The sequence below is a fragment of the Oncorhynchus masou genome, chromosome 31, assembly GCF_036934945.1.
Source record: "Oncorhynchus masou masou isolate Uvic2021 chromosome 31, UVic_Omas_1.1, whole genome shotgun sequence".
Classification (NCBI taxonomy): domain Eukaryota; kingdom Metazoa; phylum Chordata; class Actinopteri; order Salmoniformes; family Salmonidae; genus Oncorhynchus; species Oncorhynchus masou.
The window spans coordinates 63,169,701-63,185,726 of record NC_088242.1 but is presented as its reverse complement, the minus strand read 5'-3'; the positions used below and the strand labels follow the sequence as shown (position 1 = coordinate 63,185,726).

Here is a 16,026-nt window from a genome sequence, read left to right as displayed (position 1 = left end):
ACCTATCTTTTATATTTTTTTATTTAATTTAACCGGTTTTTGCTTATATGTTAAGCTCATTGGGCCTATTTCACATCACCTGTAGCCTGTGACTGACTAAGACTGGATTGTCTAATGAACATATTCTCCAAGCAGAACAGTGAGGAGCATGAAGCCATGAAATGAAGAGCTATAGCCAGAAAGGCTTTACTGTTTGTTCTGAAACTGGTTGAGAGACTGAGATTCTCCTCCCTTCTACTCTGCTGCCTCCCACGTGGATATTAGTCCAGGAGGGGGTGAGCGAGAGAGTGGCCTGTTCTCTGGTATGCTCCACGCATGAACTGTGCTGCTGAGCAGTCAGAGGTTCTCTGAGGCCTATAGTTTGCCTTTGGCGTTGTCACTCAGCCTGAGTGTGGCTGGGTTCCATAGGCTCCTCTGCTCACTTATGAGAAATGTAAGAATGGCCTAAATTGCCCTGACATTTAGAATGCTGGACTGCTGTTGCTAGATTAAAGTAGAGAAGAGATAAGCCTACAGGGGCAAGACATCTTAAAAAGCAGATGTGAATACTGACTGTCTTGAGAGGGAGTTGTTACTCAGACCTGTATTCTTCTCTTCTGACTAGAATTCATCAAATTTGACTTTGTTAATCAGGAAACCTCACCACAAATCGTTGGCATTTCAACATTGAACGTGGAGGATTGTAAAATAGCAAATATCACAAGGTGTCTTTTGGAGCCGGTGTTAACCAGGGAAGAAGCCTCCACATGGACACTAAACCTTGTACACTTTGAAATTTCAAGGAATAATCATCTCAGAGTATCTTTTATTTTATTTTTTCTTCATTAGTCCACTATAAATACAGTCCCAAAAATGTTGGCTGGTCAGCAGTCAAGCTTTCAATATATAGCACTTTACAAGCAGGCAGAAATGTAGCTGGTATGACACCTTTTGGATCATACGTTGCAAAGGGTGTATTTCTGCCTTCGTGAACAGCAAGAGCTCAGATAAACATGAAATGACTCCAGGAATCGATAGAACATTGTTCAGAGATGGCAAAGTATGATATAACATTCAACATGGGTGAATCTTTCCTTTAAGCCTGGCATCTCAAAACACGTTTGGTCTATTTCATAACACACAAACTGAAGTGATGTGCTGCGCTAAGTATTTGAATTCGACAATGAAACATATTCTCCCACTGCCCTACGTAATTCCCCCACATTTATATAAAGTATCATTGCACTGCTATGCGCAGGATCATTACATCAAAACACAAGCCGTGTTCTCACTTTCCCAGCTGGTGTCGCACTGTTGGCATTAGCTCTTTCATTCTCAGCTTGCTCCGCAAACGCATTTCACTTCTCTCTCCAAGATGACATCTTTTGTAATGCGATGTGACTTAGTGAGCAAGGCCTATAGTCACTCCAATTTCCGACAGAGACAGGTAATTGGAGTAAAATGGAGGCCCAAAGTTACTGGTTTTATTAAATCATCCGAAGTTGGTAGTTTTGTGCAAGACGTGCACCTAATAGAATACGCATGATGGGGTTCATGGTATTGCACAATGGGCTTATTCAGATGCCTAATGGTGCATTAGATGCTCCTGGTTGTCCTCCTCACCTCAACTGTCCAATGGGAACCTCCGCATTTATCAAATTTACACGCCTCTGACCTTCCAGTCACTGTTTGTTCAGTCATCGCTGTTATTTGTGAAGCATGTGTCTTAGAGCTGTGGGAGTTAAGATGGTTCCTTGGTGGCTGCACTGGATGTGCCACCATAGAAGTATAATGAATATAACGGGCGTCCCCATTCAAGTCAATGATGGTCTTAATGGGTGTACTGGCAGACATTTTGAGTGTACCCATGCCAGGACGTAAACGCAGGAAGTGTACCCTTCAATCCGTGCTGTGATTTGTTGAGTCAACTGACATTACAAGAAGTACACTCAATTGCATGAGCCACATCGGTTAGCGTCTACATTACCATGGCAATCCAGCATAGTATTAGAAGGTCTCGGCCTTGCCCGCCTGTGGGGAAAACAGTCTGTGGTTACCTAGGTTACCCCATTGACTCACACCAAAAACGTTGTCATTTTTTCAATCAGCAGCTTTTTGGCATGTTTTGTGATTTTCTGTATAACAAAAAAAACGCAGACAAAGTTGTCTCTTTTGCAATGGGGAAAGTGTTTATTTTCCCAGATTTGTGGGCGTGGTAGAGGGGTGATGCTCCTTATGAGGTGAATATCGACTCGGCATATCAGTTGATAGAAATGATTGACTTCCTGGTATTGAAATGCAATGTGACTGTACCCATGAGATTGCAAGTCAAAATAACAGGGTTAGAGCATCCAAGCCCGTTCTATTCATTCTATTTCTATGGTGCGACCTCACATCTGTTTTGAAATAATAACCTCCTCCTCCCCCCTCTAGGTAAAAACCTCTACACCAATGAGTATGTTGCAATAAAATTGGTAAGTATGTGTTCTTATTTCTGTATTATTTGTGGAGTGACCCAATGAGCAGCTCTTAAAACCATACTTTGAGTGAAGAGCCTATTTACATATGATTTTATTTAAAAAATATATATGTATTTGTAAACCTGAATTTGAAAATAGTTTGTTGAAGGATAATTCATTTGAATAATGTACCTATTTAGGTGTACTACTTATTCTTGACGTGTAATGTATGAAAAGACGCCCTTCAACTGAAGTGTTTCCTTCTGTATTCCCCCTCCAGGAACCAATAAAGTCAAGGGCACCACAGCTGCATTTGGAGTACCGGTTTTACAAAACATTAGGCAGCACAGGTAAGACCTTCACTCTGTATGCCACATATTTATCTCCATCCTCTCTCTTCCTTGTTCACTAATCACTCCAACTGACTTGAGGTCACCTCAGATTGGTGATGTTTTGTATGAAGAAAGACTGTGCCCATTCTTAACTGTCACGCAAAAGAAGAATTATCAAGCTCTCCTGTTATATCAATTTCACTGTGCCTCTGTCTGATAGGGTGAAGGCCCTCAATATTAATAAATTACTGCATGTGTGTGTTTCCTCTTGTCGGTTGCTCACGCAGAATACCTGAATCTCAGGCATTATATTGCTCCAGAATATTTAGGCTTGCAAGGACATGGTAATGTTGTGCAGGTGTACAGTCTTTTAGTGGTTCTGCGTGTTGTGGTTTAATGATTGGAACGGTTGCCTGGGAGAGAGCTTGAGATATATTTCTCTTACACATACATTACCTCTCCCTCACATACACAACCAGTCACACTTCAGTCAGTGAACTTCCTACACACTTGTCAGTCTCCTGGCTCAGGTACAGAATGTAGCACTAGTCCTGTGGTGTTGATGAGACACCTGCAGAACCTCTGCGGGAGGCGACACGTTGCCATGTTGTCTCCCTGAATATGCTGCAGAGTTCCCTTTAACAGTTACGCTATTTTACCAATCACACTCAATTGTTAAAAATAAAAAAAATCTGACAAATTTGGCTGTAGTTGTCTTTTTTATATTATCTTTTGATAAGTCTGATTGTGATGGTAATCACCTTTACTACTTTTCTGAACAGTAGTCCAGTTCTATATGGGATGACTGCTTTCTGCTTGAAACCCCCCATTCACTGAAGACAATCACAGGAAGTGCAGTCTGTTCACACTTGCACAGCTGTTGTGACACAGCTTCCTGTGTTACCTTTGCATGTGGGTCATTGACAGGACCAGTGTTTAGACAGAGATAATGTCAGTATTGGGGGAAGGGAGATGTACATCTCAAATATAAGGTCTTGCATAGGTGGGTTCTGGCCATTTCCTCTTGGGCAGTATTGGCTAAGCAAGTGTCATTAATCAATGAACTAATAAATCCATCAATGGGTACATCAGAGTTGTATCAGTCACATTTTTAATGCAAAGTCAGAGTTGAAACAAAAGTTAGCTAAGCAGACGGAGAATAGAAATTTCCTAGGTGCAATATGTAGAAATCCCCCTGCCATTACCTGGTTGATAAAATTCGATCATGTTCACCTAATTTCAGTTTGTGTCCAAACGAGAATCGTGTATGGCTTTGCAATAACACCATATATATATATATATATATAACTTTGAAGCTTGTCTACAAAACCGAAAGTAAAAAGACACGAGCGGATAATATCCGTATGCTGTATATTTGACGTTGATATGTGGTTCACTCATCTAGCTATCTTAAGGTGAATGCACTTACTGTATGTCCCTCTGGATAAGCACACCTGATAAAAGTCAAATGTTAATGTTTTGCGTACAGATCTCATATTACTGTATTGAATTTATTTATTAAAACAATTATTATATAGATGTCACAAATGTATAATTTGTACAGTTTATTTAAAATTGAGTTATTTGTTACATTTGACTGTGTAAAACCGAGCAGTGCTACTTATTTCTCTGTGAGATAGGCGAATATATATATATATATATATATATATATATATATATATATATATATATATATATATATATATATATATATATATATATATCTATATATATCTATATATATCTCTATCTATGTCCCAACAAAAGTAGTCATTTTTGTTTATGTACAGTGTATTGCAATATGTACTGAAATTGTAGTCCATTTTCTAAATGTATTTGTGAATTAAAATGGATATACATTTATCAACCGCTAGACTAGAATTTGTATTTGCTCAATGATTTTATTATATTTATAGTTTGTGCCATTTCCAATTGAATTAGAAATTTAAATTCTTGAATTCTCTCATGAAGTGGAGAATTTACATTGAATTTAATTTGGAGTTTAAACTTTTTGGATTGGATTTGTTAACACTTCATTTTTTGAATTTTATTTAAATTTCACAGTTAAAGGAATTAATCCACATAGTATCAAATTGACAGTAGGGTTTGTTTTTAATAATTCCAAACTGTATTCCTATATGTATTTGTATAGCTAGACCAGGTCTGGGCAATTATTTTTCATGGAGGGCAACATTAGAATATATTTTTGCCATTGCGGGCCAGAATCATATTACAGGATTATACATCATGTGTATGTCTGTATTGACAGATACAGTTGATGTCGGAAGTTTACATACAGTTAGGTTGGAGTCATTAAAACTTGTTTTTTTTAACCACTCCACACATTTTTTTTGTTAACTAACTAGTTTTGGCAAGTCTGTTAGGAGATCTACGTTGTGCATGACACAAGTAATTTTTCCAACTGTTTATAGACAGATTATTTAACGTATAATTCACTATCACAATTCTAGTGGGTCAGAAGTTAACATACACTAAGTTGACCTTGCATTTTAAACAGCTTTGGAAAATTTCAGAAAATGATGTTATGGCTTTAGAAGCTTCTGAAAGGCTAAGTGACGTCAATTGGAGGTGTACCTGTGGATGTATTTCAAGGCCTACCTTCAAACTCAGTGCCTCTTTGCTTGACATCATGGGAAAATCAAAAGAAATCAGCCAAGACCTCAGGGAAAAAAATTGTAGACCTCCACAAGTCTGGTTCATCCTTGGGAGCAATTTCCAATCGCCTGAAGGTACCACGTTCATCCGTACAAACAATAGTACGCAAGTATAAACACCATGGGACCACTCAGCCGTCATACTGCTCAGGAAGGAGACGCGTTCTGTCTCCTAGAGATGAATGTGCTTTGTTGCGAAAAGTGCAAATCAATCCCAGAACAATAGCAAAGGACCCTGTGAATATGCTGGTGGAAACAGGTACAAAAGTATCTATATCCACAGTAAAAATGAGTCCGATATCCCCATAAGAAAGGCCGCTCAGCAAGGAAGAAGTCACTGCTACAAAACCACCATAAAAAAAACAGACTATGGTATTCAACTGCACATGGGACAAAGATCGTACTTTTTGGAGAAATATCCTCTGGTCTGATGAAACAACAATAGAACTGTTTGGCCATGATCACCATCGTTATGTTTGGAAGAAACCGGGGGAGGTTTGCAAGACGAAGAACACCATCCCAACTGTGAAGCATGGGGGTGGCAACATCGTATTGTGGGTGTGCTTTGCTACAGGATGGACTGGTGCACTTCACAAAATAGATGGCATCATGAGGAAGGAAAATTGTGGATATATTGAACCATGAACAAAAGTTTTGTCCGTGGTGCTGAACGCACAGTTTACTTTTCCCTCCGTGTAGTTCATTGCGTTTTAATAATAAAAATACCTACCAGAAGGAGAACATGGATGTGGTTTATTTCTGTGCATGTTAAAAAGTAAAATAAGTAGCATATCTGAACGGATTTACAGTAGGTATACAGTTGAAGTCGGAAGTTTACATACACCTTAGCCAAAGACATTTTCACTCAGTTTTTCGTAATTCCTGACATTTAATCCTTGTAAGAATTCCCTGTCTTAGGTCAGTTAGGATCACCACTTTATTTTTAAGAATGTGAAATGTCAGAATAATAGTAGAGATTTATTTCAGCTTTTATTTCTTTCAACACATTCCCAGGTCAGAAGATTACATACACTCAATTAGTATTTGGTAGCATTGCCTTTTAAATTGTTTAACTAGGGTCAAATGTTTTGTGTAGCCTTCCACAAGCGTCCCACAGTAAGTTGGGTGAATTTTGGCCCATTCCTCCTGACAGAGCCGGTGTAACTGAGTCAGGTTTGTAGGCCTCCTTGCTCGCACACCCCTTTTCAGTTCTGCCAAAAAATTGTTTATAGCATTGAGGTCAGGGCTTTGTGATGGCCACTCCAATACCTTGACTTTGTTGTCCTTAATAAGCCGTTTTGCTACAACTTTGGAAGTATGCTTGGGGTCATTGTCCATTTGGAAGACCCATTTGCGACCAAGCTTTAACTTCCTGACTGATGTCTTGAGATGTTGGTATGCACAAAAACACAAGAGAGCTCTACATTACATTTAAACTACTCAATCAGTGTGAGGAGTGAATTCTCTGGTGGTCATTGACTAGAGCAGTGAAGTCAGGTGTAGTTTCTGACGTCGCTATGCGCAGGATTGCTGAAAGGTGAGAGTCAGTAAGAGATGTTCTATGTCTTGACTTATTATATTTTATCACTGAAAAATGTCTGATCACATACGTAGGTTGACCCAAACAGTACAAACATCTTCTGAGCATGACTCCTAATCTTCTGAAAGTTTTGTTCGAGAGATGCATAGAACCTTGTCAGTGACATTGTTTGGAATAGTTCTCCAATCACTGCATCTGACTGAAGATTGATAAGCTTAAGTTGCATGTCAGTGGGAATGTTATCCACATTATAGGTGAAAGGAGAGGAAACCAACAGCATGTCATTTTCCAATGCTTTAAAATCCTCAAACGACGAGAACTGACCGTTCAAAGCACGCATCAGCGACGTATACTTCTATCGCTGGTCATCTGATAGGGAACAGACTAGTGGTGTCAGAAGGTGGGTGATTGTTGCCTTCTACTTGGCGGGTCAGAAGTAATTTTCCCTTGACGGCTTTGAGAAGGCTGTACATCTGATGTACAAAAAGGCCCTTCTCTTGTAGTTTGGAATTCACTTCATTCATGAGGGCCATGATGTCATCGGTGAAGCCAAAATCAACCAACTTTATTTTCTCTTGCAGTTGAGGGAAACTCACATTTTCCTTTCATTAGCAAACTCAACAATCTCCAACCTCAGGTCCCACACCTTTTTTAAGTACCTTCCTCAAAGCCATTTCACGTTTTGTGTGGTAGGGGAGATCTGCGTGGCCCGACTCTCTTCCAACCGTGAGACACACTGCCTGTGGTTTTTAAGAATTTGCTCTTATGAAGTTTACAACTTTAGTGACTGTCCACAACATGGCTCATTTTCAAGGCACATTTACAGAGAACCTCCTGATGAATAATGCAATGCAGGAAAAACATTTTCTGATCTGGTTTCAGCTCAGATCTTGTATCTTTTTCAAAAGGCTAATGTTTTTTCCAGTCATGTTTGGGCACCCATCAGTGGTCACACTGGATAACTTTATAAAACTCAGTCTCAGCTTTGCCACACACTTAACATCCTCCAATAAATATTTCCCTGTGGTTGTGCTCCTCATTGACTACACTGAAGCAAGCTCCTCTGTAATTTAAAAGTCTGGGGTTATGCCTCATAAGAATATCAACAGCTGCGCTGTGTCACGTGCATCAATGCTCTCATTCAAGGCTAGGGAGAAATAGGAGAAATCCTTTACCTTGTCTTTCACTTGTTGTTCCATATTCTCTGCGATGTCCTCAGCACGCCGTGTCACTGTTCGTCTTGACAGGGAAACATTTTCAAACAGTTCTTTCTTGTCGGGGGAAAGTATTGCTGCAGAGTTGATTTAAACATTCTTTAATGAATTCACCTTCAGCGACTGGCTTGATTATCTTTAGCAATTTTGTGGGACAGTACCAAGCTAGCTCTCGCAATTCCGTCGATTGCTGAATGCAGTATTGTGAAAAGTCCTTGCCCTACTCTGCTCAGAAGACATTCCTATATTTCTCTGCATGCCTTGTCGGGACAAGTTGTCGTCTTTCAAGACAACGATGCTCTCTTTGCACACTAAGCATACAGCTTTCCCTGATACCTCAATAAAGAAATATTTCGATTTCCACTCTTTCTGCAACACCCTACATTCATTGTCTACTTTTCTTAGTCTAGCTCAGGCCTGATGAGTTTCTGTCTAAACAGTGACATGAGCCGCCTGAAAGCCTGAGATTTAATTCAAATTGGAATTAGTGGTTTTGTTGGGGATAATATTGAATTCTTGGAATTGATCTAACATTGGAATTCCGAGGAATTGAATATGTTGAATTTACAGGGAGAGAGAATTCAATTAGAATTGAGTTTGTGGAATTGACCCTAACCCTGATGCGCGTATACCAATGGTACTTGACTCAGAGCTGACAAGCATTCAAGAAGTATTCAGACCCCTAATTCTAACACGGATTAAATAGTTTTTTTTCCTTCTTCAATCGACACAATACCCCATAATGACAAAGAAAAAACAATTTTGCCAATCAGGTCAAGATCAGGACGAAGGATACATGTTAACGGCATGTATAAACAGCTTCTGAAAGTTGTGCGTATTCAGAGCAAAAATCATGCCGTGAGGTTGAAGGAATTATCTGTGGAGCTCCGAGACAGGATTTTGTCAAAGCACAGATCTGGAGAAGGGGACCAAAAAAATCCTTCAGCATTGAAGGTCCCCAAGAACACAGTGGCCTCCATTTTAAGTGGAAAAATGGAATTATTACATAAGTATTCAGACCCTTTACTCAGAACTTTATTGAAGCAGCGATTACAGCCTCAAGTCTTCTTGGGTATGACGCTACAGGCTTGGCACACCTGTATTTGGGGAGTTTCTCCCATTCTTCTCTGCAGATCCTTTCACTCTCCGTCAGGTTGGAAGGGGAGCATCGTTGCACAGCTATTTTCAGGTCTCTCCAGAGATGTATGATCCGGATCAAGTCCGTGCTCTGATTAAGAGCCACTCAAGGACATTCAGAGACTTTTCCCTGAAGCCACAGCTGTGCTGTCTTGGCTATGTGCTTAGGGTTGTTGTCCTGTTGGAAGGATAACCTTCACCCTCGTCTGTGGTCCTGAAACCTGCTCAAGAGTTTCATCAAGGATCTCTCTGCACTTTGCTCTGTTCATCTTTCCCTCGATCCTGAGTAGTCTCCCAGTCCCTATCGCTGAAAAACATCCACATAGCATGAAGCTGTAACCACTCTGCTTCACAGTAGGGATGGTGCCAGGTTTACACCAGATGTGATGCTTGGCATTCAGGCAAAATGGTTCAATCTTGGTTTCATCAGACCAGCGAATCTTGTTCCTGATGTTCTGAGAGTTCTATAGGTTCCTTTTGGCAAGCTCCCTTCTGCCCCCGATTGCTCAGTTTTGCCGGTTGACCAGCTCTACAAAGGGTCTTCTAAAATTGGAGCCACTGTGTTCTTGGGGACCTTCAATGCTACAGTCATTTTTTTTAGTACCCTTCTCCAGATCTGTTCCTCGACAATCCTGTCTTGAAGCTCTACGGATAATTCCTTCAACCTCATGACATGGTTTTTGCTCTGAATATGTAAAATTTTTCAGAAGCTCTGTTTATACCTGCTGTTAACATGCATCCTTCGTCCTGATCTTGACCTGATTTGCAAAATATTCTCTGTTTACACTTACAAGGTCTGATCACTATCAGATCACAAGGTCTGTCTGTTTATACCTGGTTCTACACTGAACAAAAATATAAATGCAACATGTAAAGTGTTGGTCCCATGTTTCATGAGCTGAAATAAAACATCCTAGAAATGTTACACACAAGCTTATTTCTCTCAAATGTTTGTTTACGTCCCTGTTTGAGCATTTCTCCTTTGCCAAGACAATCTATCCACCTGACAGGTGTGGCATATCAAGAAGTTGATGAAACCGCATGGTTGTTACACAGGTGCACTTTGTGCTGGGAACAATGAAGGCCACACTCAAATGTGCAGTTTTGTCACACAACACAATGCCACAGATGTCTCAAGTGAGGGAGCATGTAACTGGCATGCTGACTGCAGGAATGTCTAACGGAGCTGTTGCCAGAAACTTGAATGTACATTTCTTTACCATAAGCCGCCTCCAATTTTGCTCTAGAGAATTTGGCAGTATATCCAATTGGCCTCACAACCACTGACCACGTGTAACCATGCCAGCCCAGGACCTCCACATCCGACGCGGAATCGTCCTGGGGTGGTGGACAGATTTTGATTGGCTGGGCATGGCTCCCCAGTGAGGTGGGCCTATTCCCTTCCAGGCTCACCCATGGCTGCGCACCTGCCCAGTGATCTGAAATCCATTAGAGCCTAATAAATTTATTTATTCAAATCGACTGATTTCCTTATGAACTGTAACTCAGTAAAATCTTTGAAATTGTTGCATGTTGCGTTTTACTTTATTGTTCATTTATAGAACAATCATTGCTTTTAAAAAAGACCAGCCATCGTTATTTATGGGCCAGAGAAGCTCCTATTAACACTGGCGAGCTTGCTAGAACGCTTTATTATAATCCATCCACGAGGCCCCTATTTGCACTGGAGGAAGCTTAATATAGACTAGTCGCCGAGGCTGCTATTTACTCTGACCAGCCTGCAAGGAACCTTTTTATGACGATTTTACACCTGATCAGCCTCCAAGGAGCCTTGCACATAGACCAGCCTCTGAGGGTTCGGGTGAAACTGCTAGGCTTGGGGTATATACCATATATGGTATTTAGAAATAGCCACGGATTGGTTTTTCAATACTGTGAATACTATTGAAACCAGTTCTTTGATAATATTTGTAGCTACTTAAATCGAATTTATTTGTCACATACACATGGTTAGCAGATGTTAATGCAAGTGTAGCGAAATGCTTGTGCTTCTAGTTCCAACAATGCAGTAATAACCAACGAGTAATCTAACCTAACATTTCCAAAACTACTACCTTACACTTGTGTGTGTATAAGGGGATAAAGAATATGTACATAAAGATATATGAATGAGTGATGGTACAGAACGGCATAGGCAAGATGCAGTAGATGGTATCGAGTACAGTATATACATATGAGATGAGTAATGTAGGGTATGTAAACATTATATTAAGTAGCATTGTTTAAAGTGGCTAGTGATATATTTTACATCAATTCCCATTATTAAAGTGGCTGGAGTTGAGTCAGTGTCAGTGTGTTGGCAGCAGCCACTCAATGTTAGTGGTGGCTGTTTAACAGTCTGATGGCCTTGAGATAGAAGCTGTTTTTCAGTCTCTCGGTCCCTGCTTTGATGCACCTGTACTGACCTCGCCTTCTGGATGATAGCGGGGTGAACAGGCAGTGGCTCTGGTGGTTGTTGTCCTTGAACTTTATGGCCTTCCTGTGACATCAGGTGGTGTAGGTGTCCTGGAGGGCAAGTAGTTGCCCCCGGTGATGCGTTGTGCAGACCTCACTACCCTCTGGAGAGCCTTACGGTTGTGGGCGGAGCAGTTGCCGTACCAGGCAGTGATGCAGCCCGACAGGATGCTCTCGATTGTGCATCTGTAGAAGTTTGAGTGCCTTTGTTGACAAGCCAAATTTCTTCAGCCTCCTGAGGTTGAAGAGGCGCTGCTGCTCCTTCTTCACAACGCTGTCTGTGTGGGTGGACCAATTCAGTTTGTCCGTGATGTGTACTTAAGTAAATACCTGCAGTCGACTTGTGCAATATGTTAAAGTAGATCACGTTCTTCTTTTCACCTGTCACATTATTTTACATTATGAAGCTTACAGTAGTTCCCCAGAAAAGTTGAGCCAACCACGTGTTTGTTTGTAAATAGCACAACTGGAGAAAGCAGGTGAGTCCAGCTGGGTATTGACAGGGGTTGCATTTTATATTGAAAGTCAACTGTTTTTTACTTCAATTGAGTGATCAGCAACTTTAGTTTACCTTCAGAGAATACAATAATACTACACATTCGGCAGAAAATAAGCTTATTTTTCATCAGATGACAACAGAAGTGCAATGCTATTTGACTGACAGCCACACGAGTAGGCTAAATGAGCTTCTAATGAAAAATCAAGGTATTTATTTTGCTAAACCTAATGCATGGCCATCATATTTCTGTTCATCATAGAATGTAGCCAGCTCCATATCCTAATGTTTTTCTTCAAGTTAATCTAGCATTTTTACCAGAGAAATGTAGTTACACACATTAGAGCGCTGTCTAATGATAAAATACCCGTCCGTGAATTTGCATCTGAGTGAAGAAATGCAATTGAAGCACAAAATTAGTGTGATCCCGAGCAGAAATTACAATAAGAAGCAGTTTTAACTCATCCAAAGGGTTTTGTATCTGTACAGATGCCACTGCTATCTTTTGATTTCCTTGCGTTTTTTTTCCTCTCCGTTCTCGGCCCATCTGCTCTGCTCCTCCCCCGTCTTTTCCGAGCAGAGCAGGCAGGCCCGTTGCTCTATCGACTCCAGACTCCACACAGAGACAGCTTGTACACATGCTCCTCCAGAGCCAGCACTGTTCATTTGCACAATGTTTCTCGTTCACGTTTGCTTGTGAATGTCCAAACTCACCAAAAATGACATTCGATAGCTCCTACATTATATATGTATACCTTTATCTGCAGGATTGCGTGTCTTTGCACTCGTTAGCATATTTAGCTAGCAGATTCCATGGAAGATCGCTGTTGTGCTAATTTGGTTAACATTCTGATAAGAGGCCAATGGGCTTTTTGCGTTTTTGGCACCCTCTTGTGTACTAAGCCGGTAATACTTGCAAATCCCGGCGTGAGAGAAGGATGGTATGAAGATGTGAAAGTCTGGATTACCGCCCAACCCTACTATCTAACCAGCCTGGTAAATTGCAGCTTGCGATTAGAACATTGCTTCAGACAAAATAGGTAGCTAAGAGTTTGTAACAGTTGTAGCTGTTCTTGCTGCATCAAGTTAGATGAAAAAACATCCAAATAGCAGCCATATGCAGCTAGCTAGCAAGCTAAGTTGGCTTATTTGAAAATGTATAACCAGCAAAGCAGCTAGCTAATCGACACTGAGTGTAGAAAACATTACATGACAGACTGACCAGGTGAAAGCTGTGATACCTTATTTGATGTGTTCTGTTCAATCCACGCAGATAAAGGGGGAAGACAGGTTTTGAAGGACTTTTAAGCCTTGAGACAATTGAGACATGGATTGTGTATGTGTGTCGTTCAGAGGGTGAATGGCAAGGCAAAATGTTTAAATGCCTTTAAGCGGAGTAGGTGCCAGGTGCACTGGTTTTAGTGTGTCAAGAACTGTATCGCTGCTGGGTTTTTCCACGATGAACAGTTTCCTGTGTCAACCAAGAATGGTCCACCACCCAAAGAACATCCAGCCAACTTGAAACAACTGTGGGAAGCATGTGCCAGTCCATGCACTGATGAATTGAGGCTGTTCTGAGGGCAAAGGGGGGGGGTGCAACTCAATATTAGGAAGTTGTTCCTAATGTTTTGTACACGCAGTGTATATCAGCCTGTATACATTTGAAATAGTCTTTGCAAGTAGTATTTTGTGTTTTTGGATACAATGTGCTTTAAAAAAAGCTGCATCAGTAAGGCACCACATTACATATTTAAAAATGATTCTTGCTGTCCCTCCATCTGCAATTTGAATTTGATTGGCTGAGGGGAAAGAATGGGCGGAGTTGCATAAATGTCAGCATGTGAGGTAGTACAGCCTCACATGCACGACCCAAGGCACTTTTAATGACTTGTCTTGTGTTTGATGTTTTGATGTGGTCCATGTTACAAAACAATTCTGAAAATGTACCCGGCACTTCAGACCGTCACAATGGTGTGTGTGTGTGTGACACCAGATGCCCTGCACAGTACATTGGCTCAGCTCACAGGCCTTTCTTTCTGAGATGAATGAGTAGTAAGTGGAAAGGGTCCATGGTGTGCCAACCACCATGCCATCTGGGTGTGATCATGGCTGAGAGGACTTAACCGGTTTGACACAGAGTTTAGCAGATGACCAGGCACAACTCCGATATATACAAAGTTTTTTTTTTTCTCAAAGTTGCCCGAATGTCACGTGTCCTACTTATATCAGTACACTCAACCTAATCATTACGAAACTTCTATTAGATCAAATAAGCCACACGTGGCAAATAATCCATTAAAAAAATCTGGTTCACCAAATTTGACAGTCGCACCATTACAATTTTTATTTTTGCCACCTGCTGGAGAAAACCGATTTTTGGACCCAGTTATCCTTCCCGTTTAGCCTCTTCTCTGTCTAGCCTCAATCCTTATACCCCCTCCCCCTTAGCCTTCCCCGTCAGTGGGGGAGAAGTCGAAAATGGAGACACTAGTGGTAGGGAGAGCTAAATTAGGGCTAGTGAATGATTTGTCAGTGGGCGTTTTGTTTTTTCACAGGACCTCCTGTGTGTGCAACAACTTCTGAATTATTATATAATTGGGTGTTATAGTAAAGACCGTAGGTGGCTCATGAGTTTCAAGTTTGGGGAAGCTTACAATTTAACCTTCCATTTCTACCTACCTGCGTGTCATTTATGAATATTTTTTTATGCATTTTTGTGGAAGAGTTTTTCAATTCAATAATGCTTTTATTCCTCAATCTTTGTCACATGGTTAATCATAAAGATCAGAATTTAAACAATAAAGCAAAAATTTGACTAAAATAATACGAATGCGAGAGCACCAGCATCAGCCATAATGGACACGTTAATAAACTGTACATAAAACATAGAAAAATAGTAGAAAATATCCTGATGAAAGAACCTGCATTTTCAATCACTATCTCTCTTTCCACCAGTCTGTCTTGACTTGAGCAATCACTAGTGAAGTGTAACATTGTATCAACTAGCCAATTCCTGGCCCCTCCGAGTTTCCTGTGCCAGTGAGCTTGGGACAGACAGCTCTTTTTTTAAAATGTTTTCACTGGGTATATGGGGTCATCAGATCATGATAAACAGACTTCGTTGACTTAGTATGTGAGGTTAAGAAAAAAAAACGACTGAGAAGCTCAGCTTATTAGTGGTAAACGTGGTGAGCTAAGACTCAGACATCCCCAAATGTGCGCTTTCCTATGTTGGTGCACAGCAGGCCAGGTAGGCCTACTTCTAAGCGTGCTCAGGCATGGTCCTTCAACGTTATCAGGACAGAGAAACCAGTCACACACTCATTGCTCACACGGAGCACTCCAAACAAAAGAAAATGGAAGAAGAAAAAAATGGACGAAACTCGTACATGAGGGTGTTGAAATAATCTAAAACTCATGAACATGCTCTCAAGCCAGGAGAGATTCCATATCTCCGACATGCATTGGTCCATGGTGTGTTGTCGTTTTTGAAACAGTGTGGGTGTGGAGTATGTTTTATGTGCCTACCTTTGCTGGAGAGCTAAATTGAGTTTTTATTCAGGTATAAATGACATGAGATGCATACAGACAGAGCTGCCATTATTGGTGACTAGCTAGGTGACTCAGGCCTGACTGTTCTTTGAGTGTGGGGGTGGATTAATGGTTTGATTGGTTGCGTGTCTCAGGATAAGCCGACATTTGCTCCTGTGTGACTGAAT

General features: G+C 40.8%; 1 protein-coding gene across 9 annotated transcripts in view; it reads left to right on the top strand.

Moving 5' to 3' along the window:
- LOC135524262 (casein kinase I-like) overlaps positions 1-16,026 on the top strand; it is a 58,647-nt gene that overhangs the window by 19,726 nt on the left and 22,895 nt on the right. For all 9 annotated transcript variants that reach the window (XR_010452924.1, XM_064951654.1, XM_064951651.1 and 6 more), the window contains exons 4-5: positions 2,413-2,453; positions 2,719-2,788. Coding sequence is in view for 8 of the 9 variants with exons in the window: in XM_064951654.1 (XP_064807726.1) it covers positions 2,413-2,453; positions 2,719-2,788 (111 nt within the window). In the remaining variant the exon portion in view is untranslated. The remainder of the gene's footprint in view (positions 1-2,412; positions 2,454-2,718; positions 2,789-16,026) is intronic.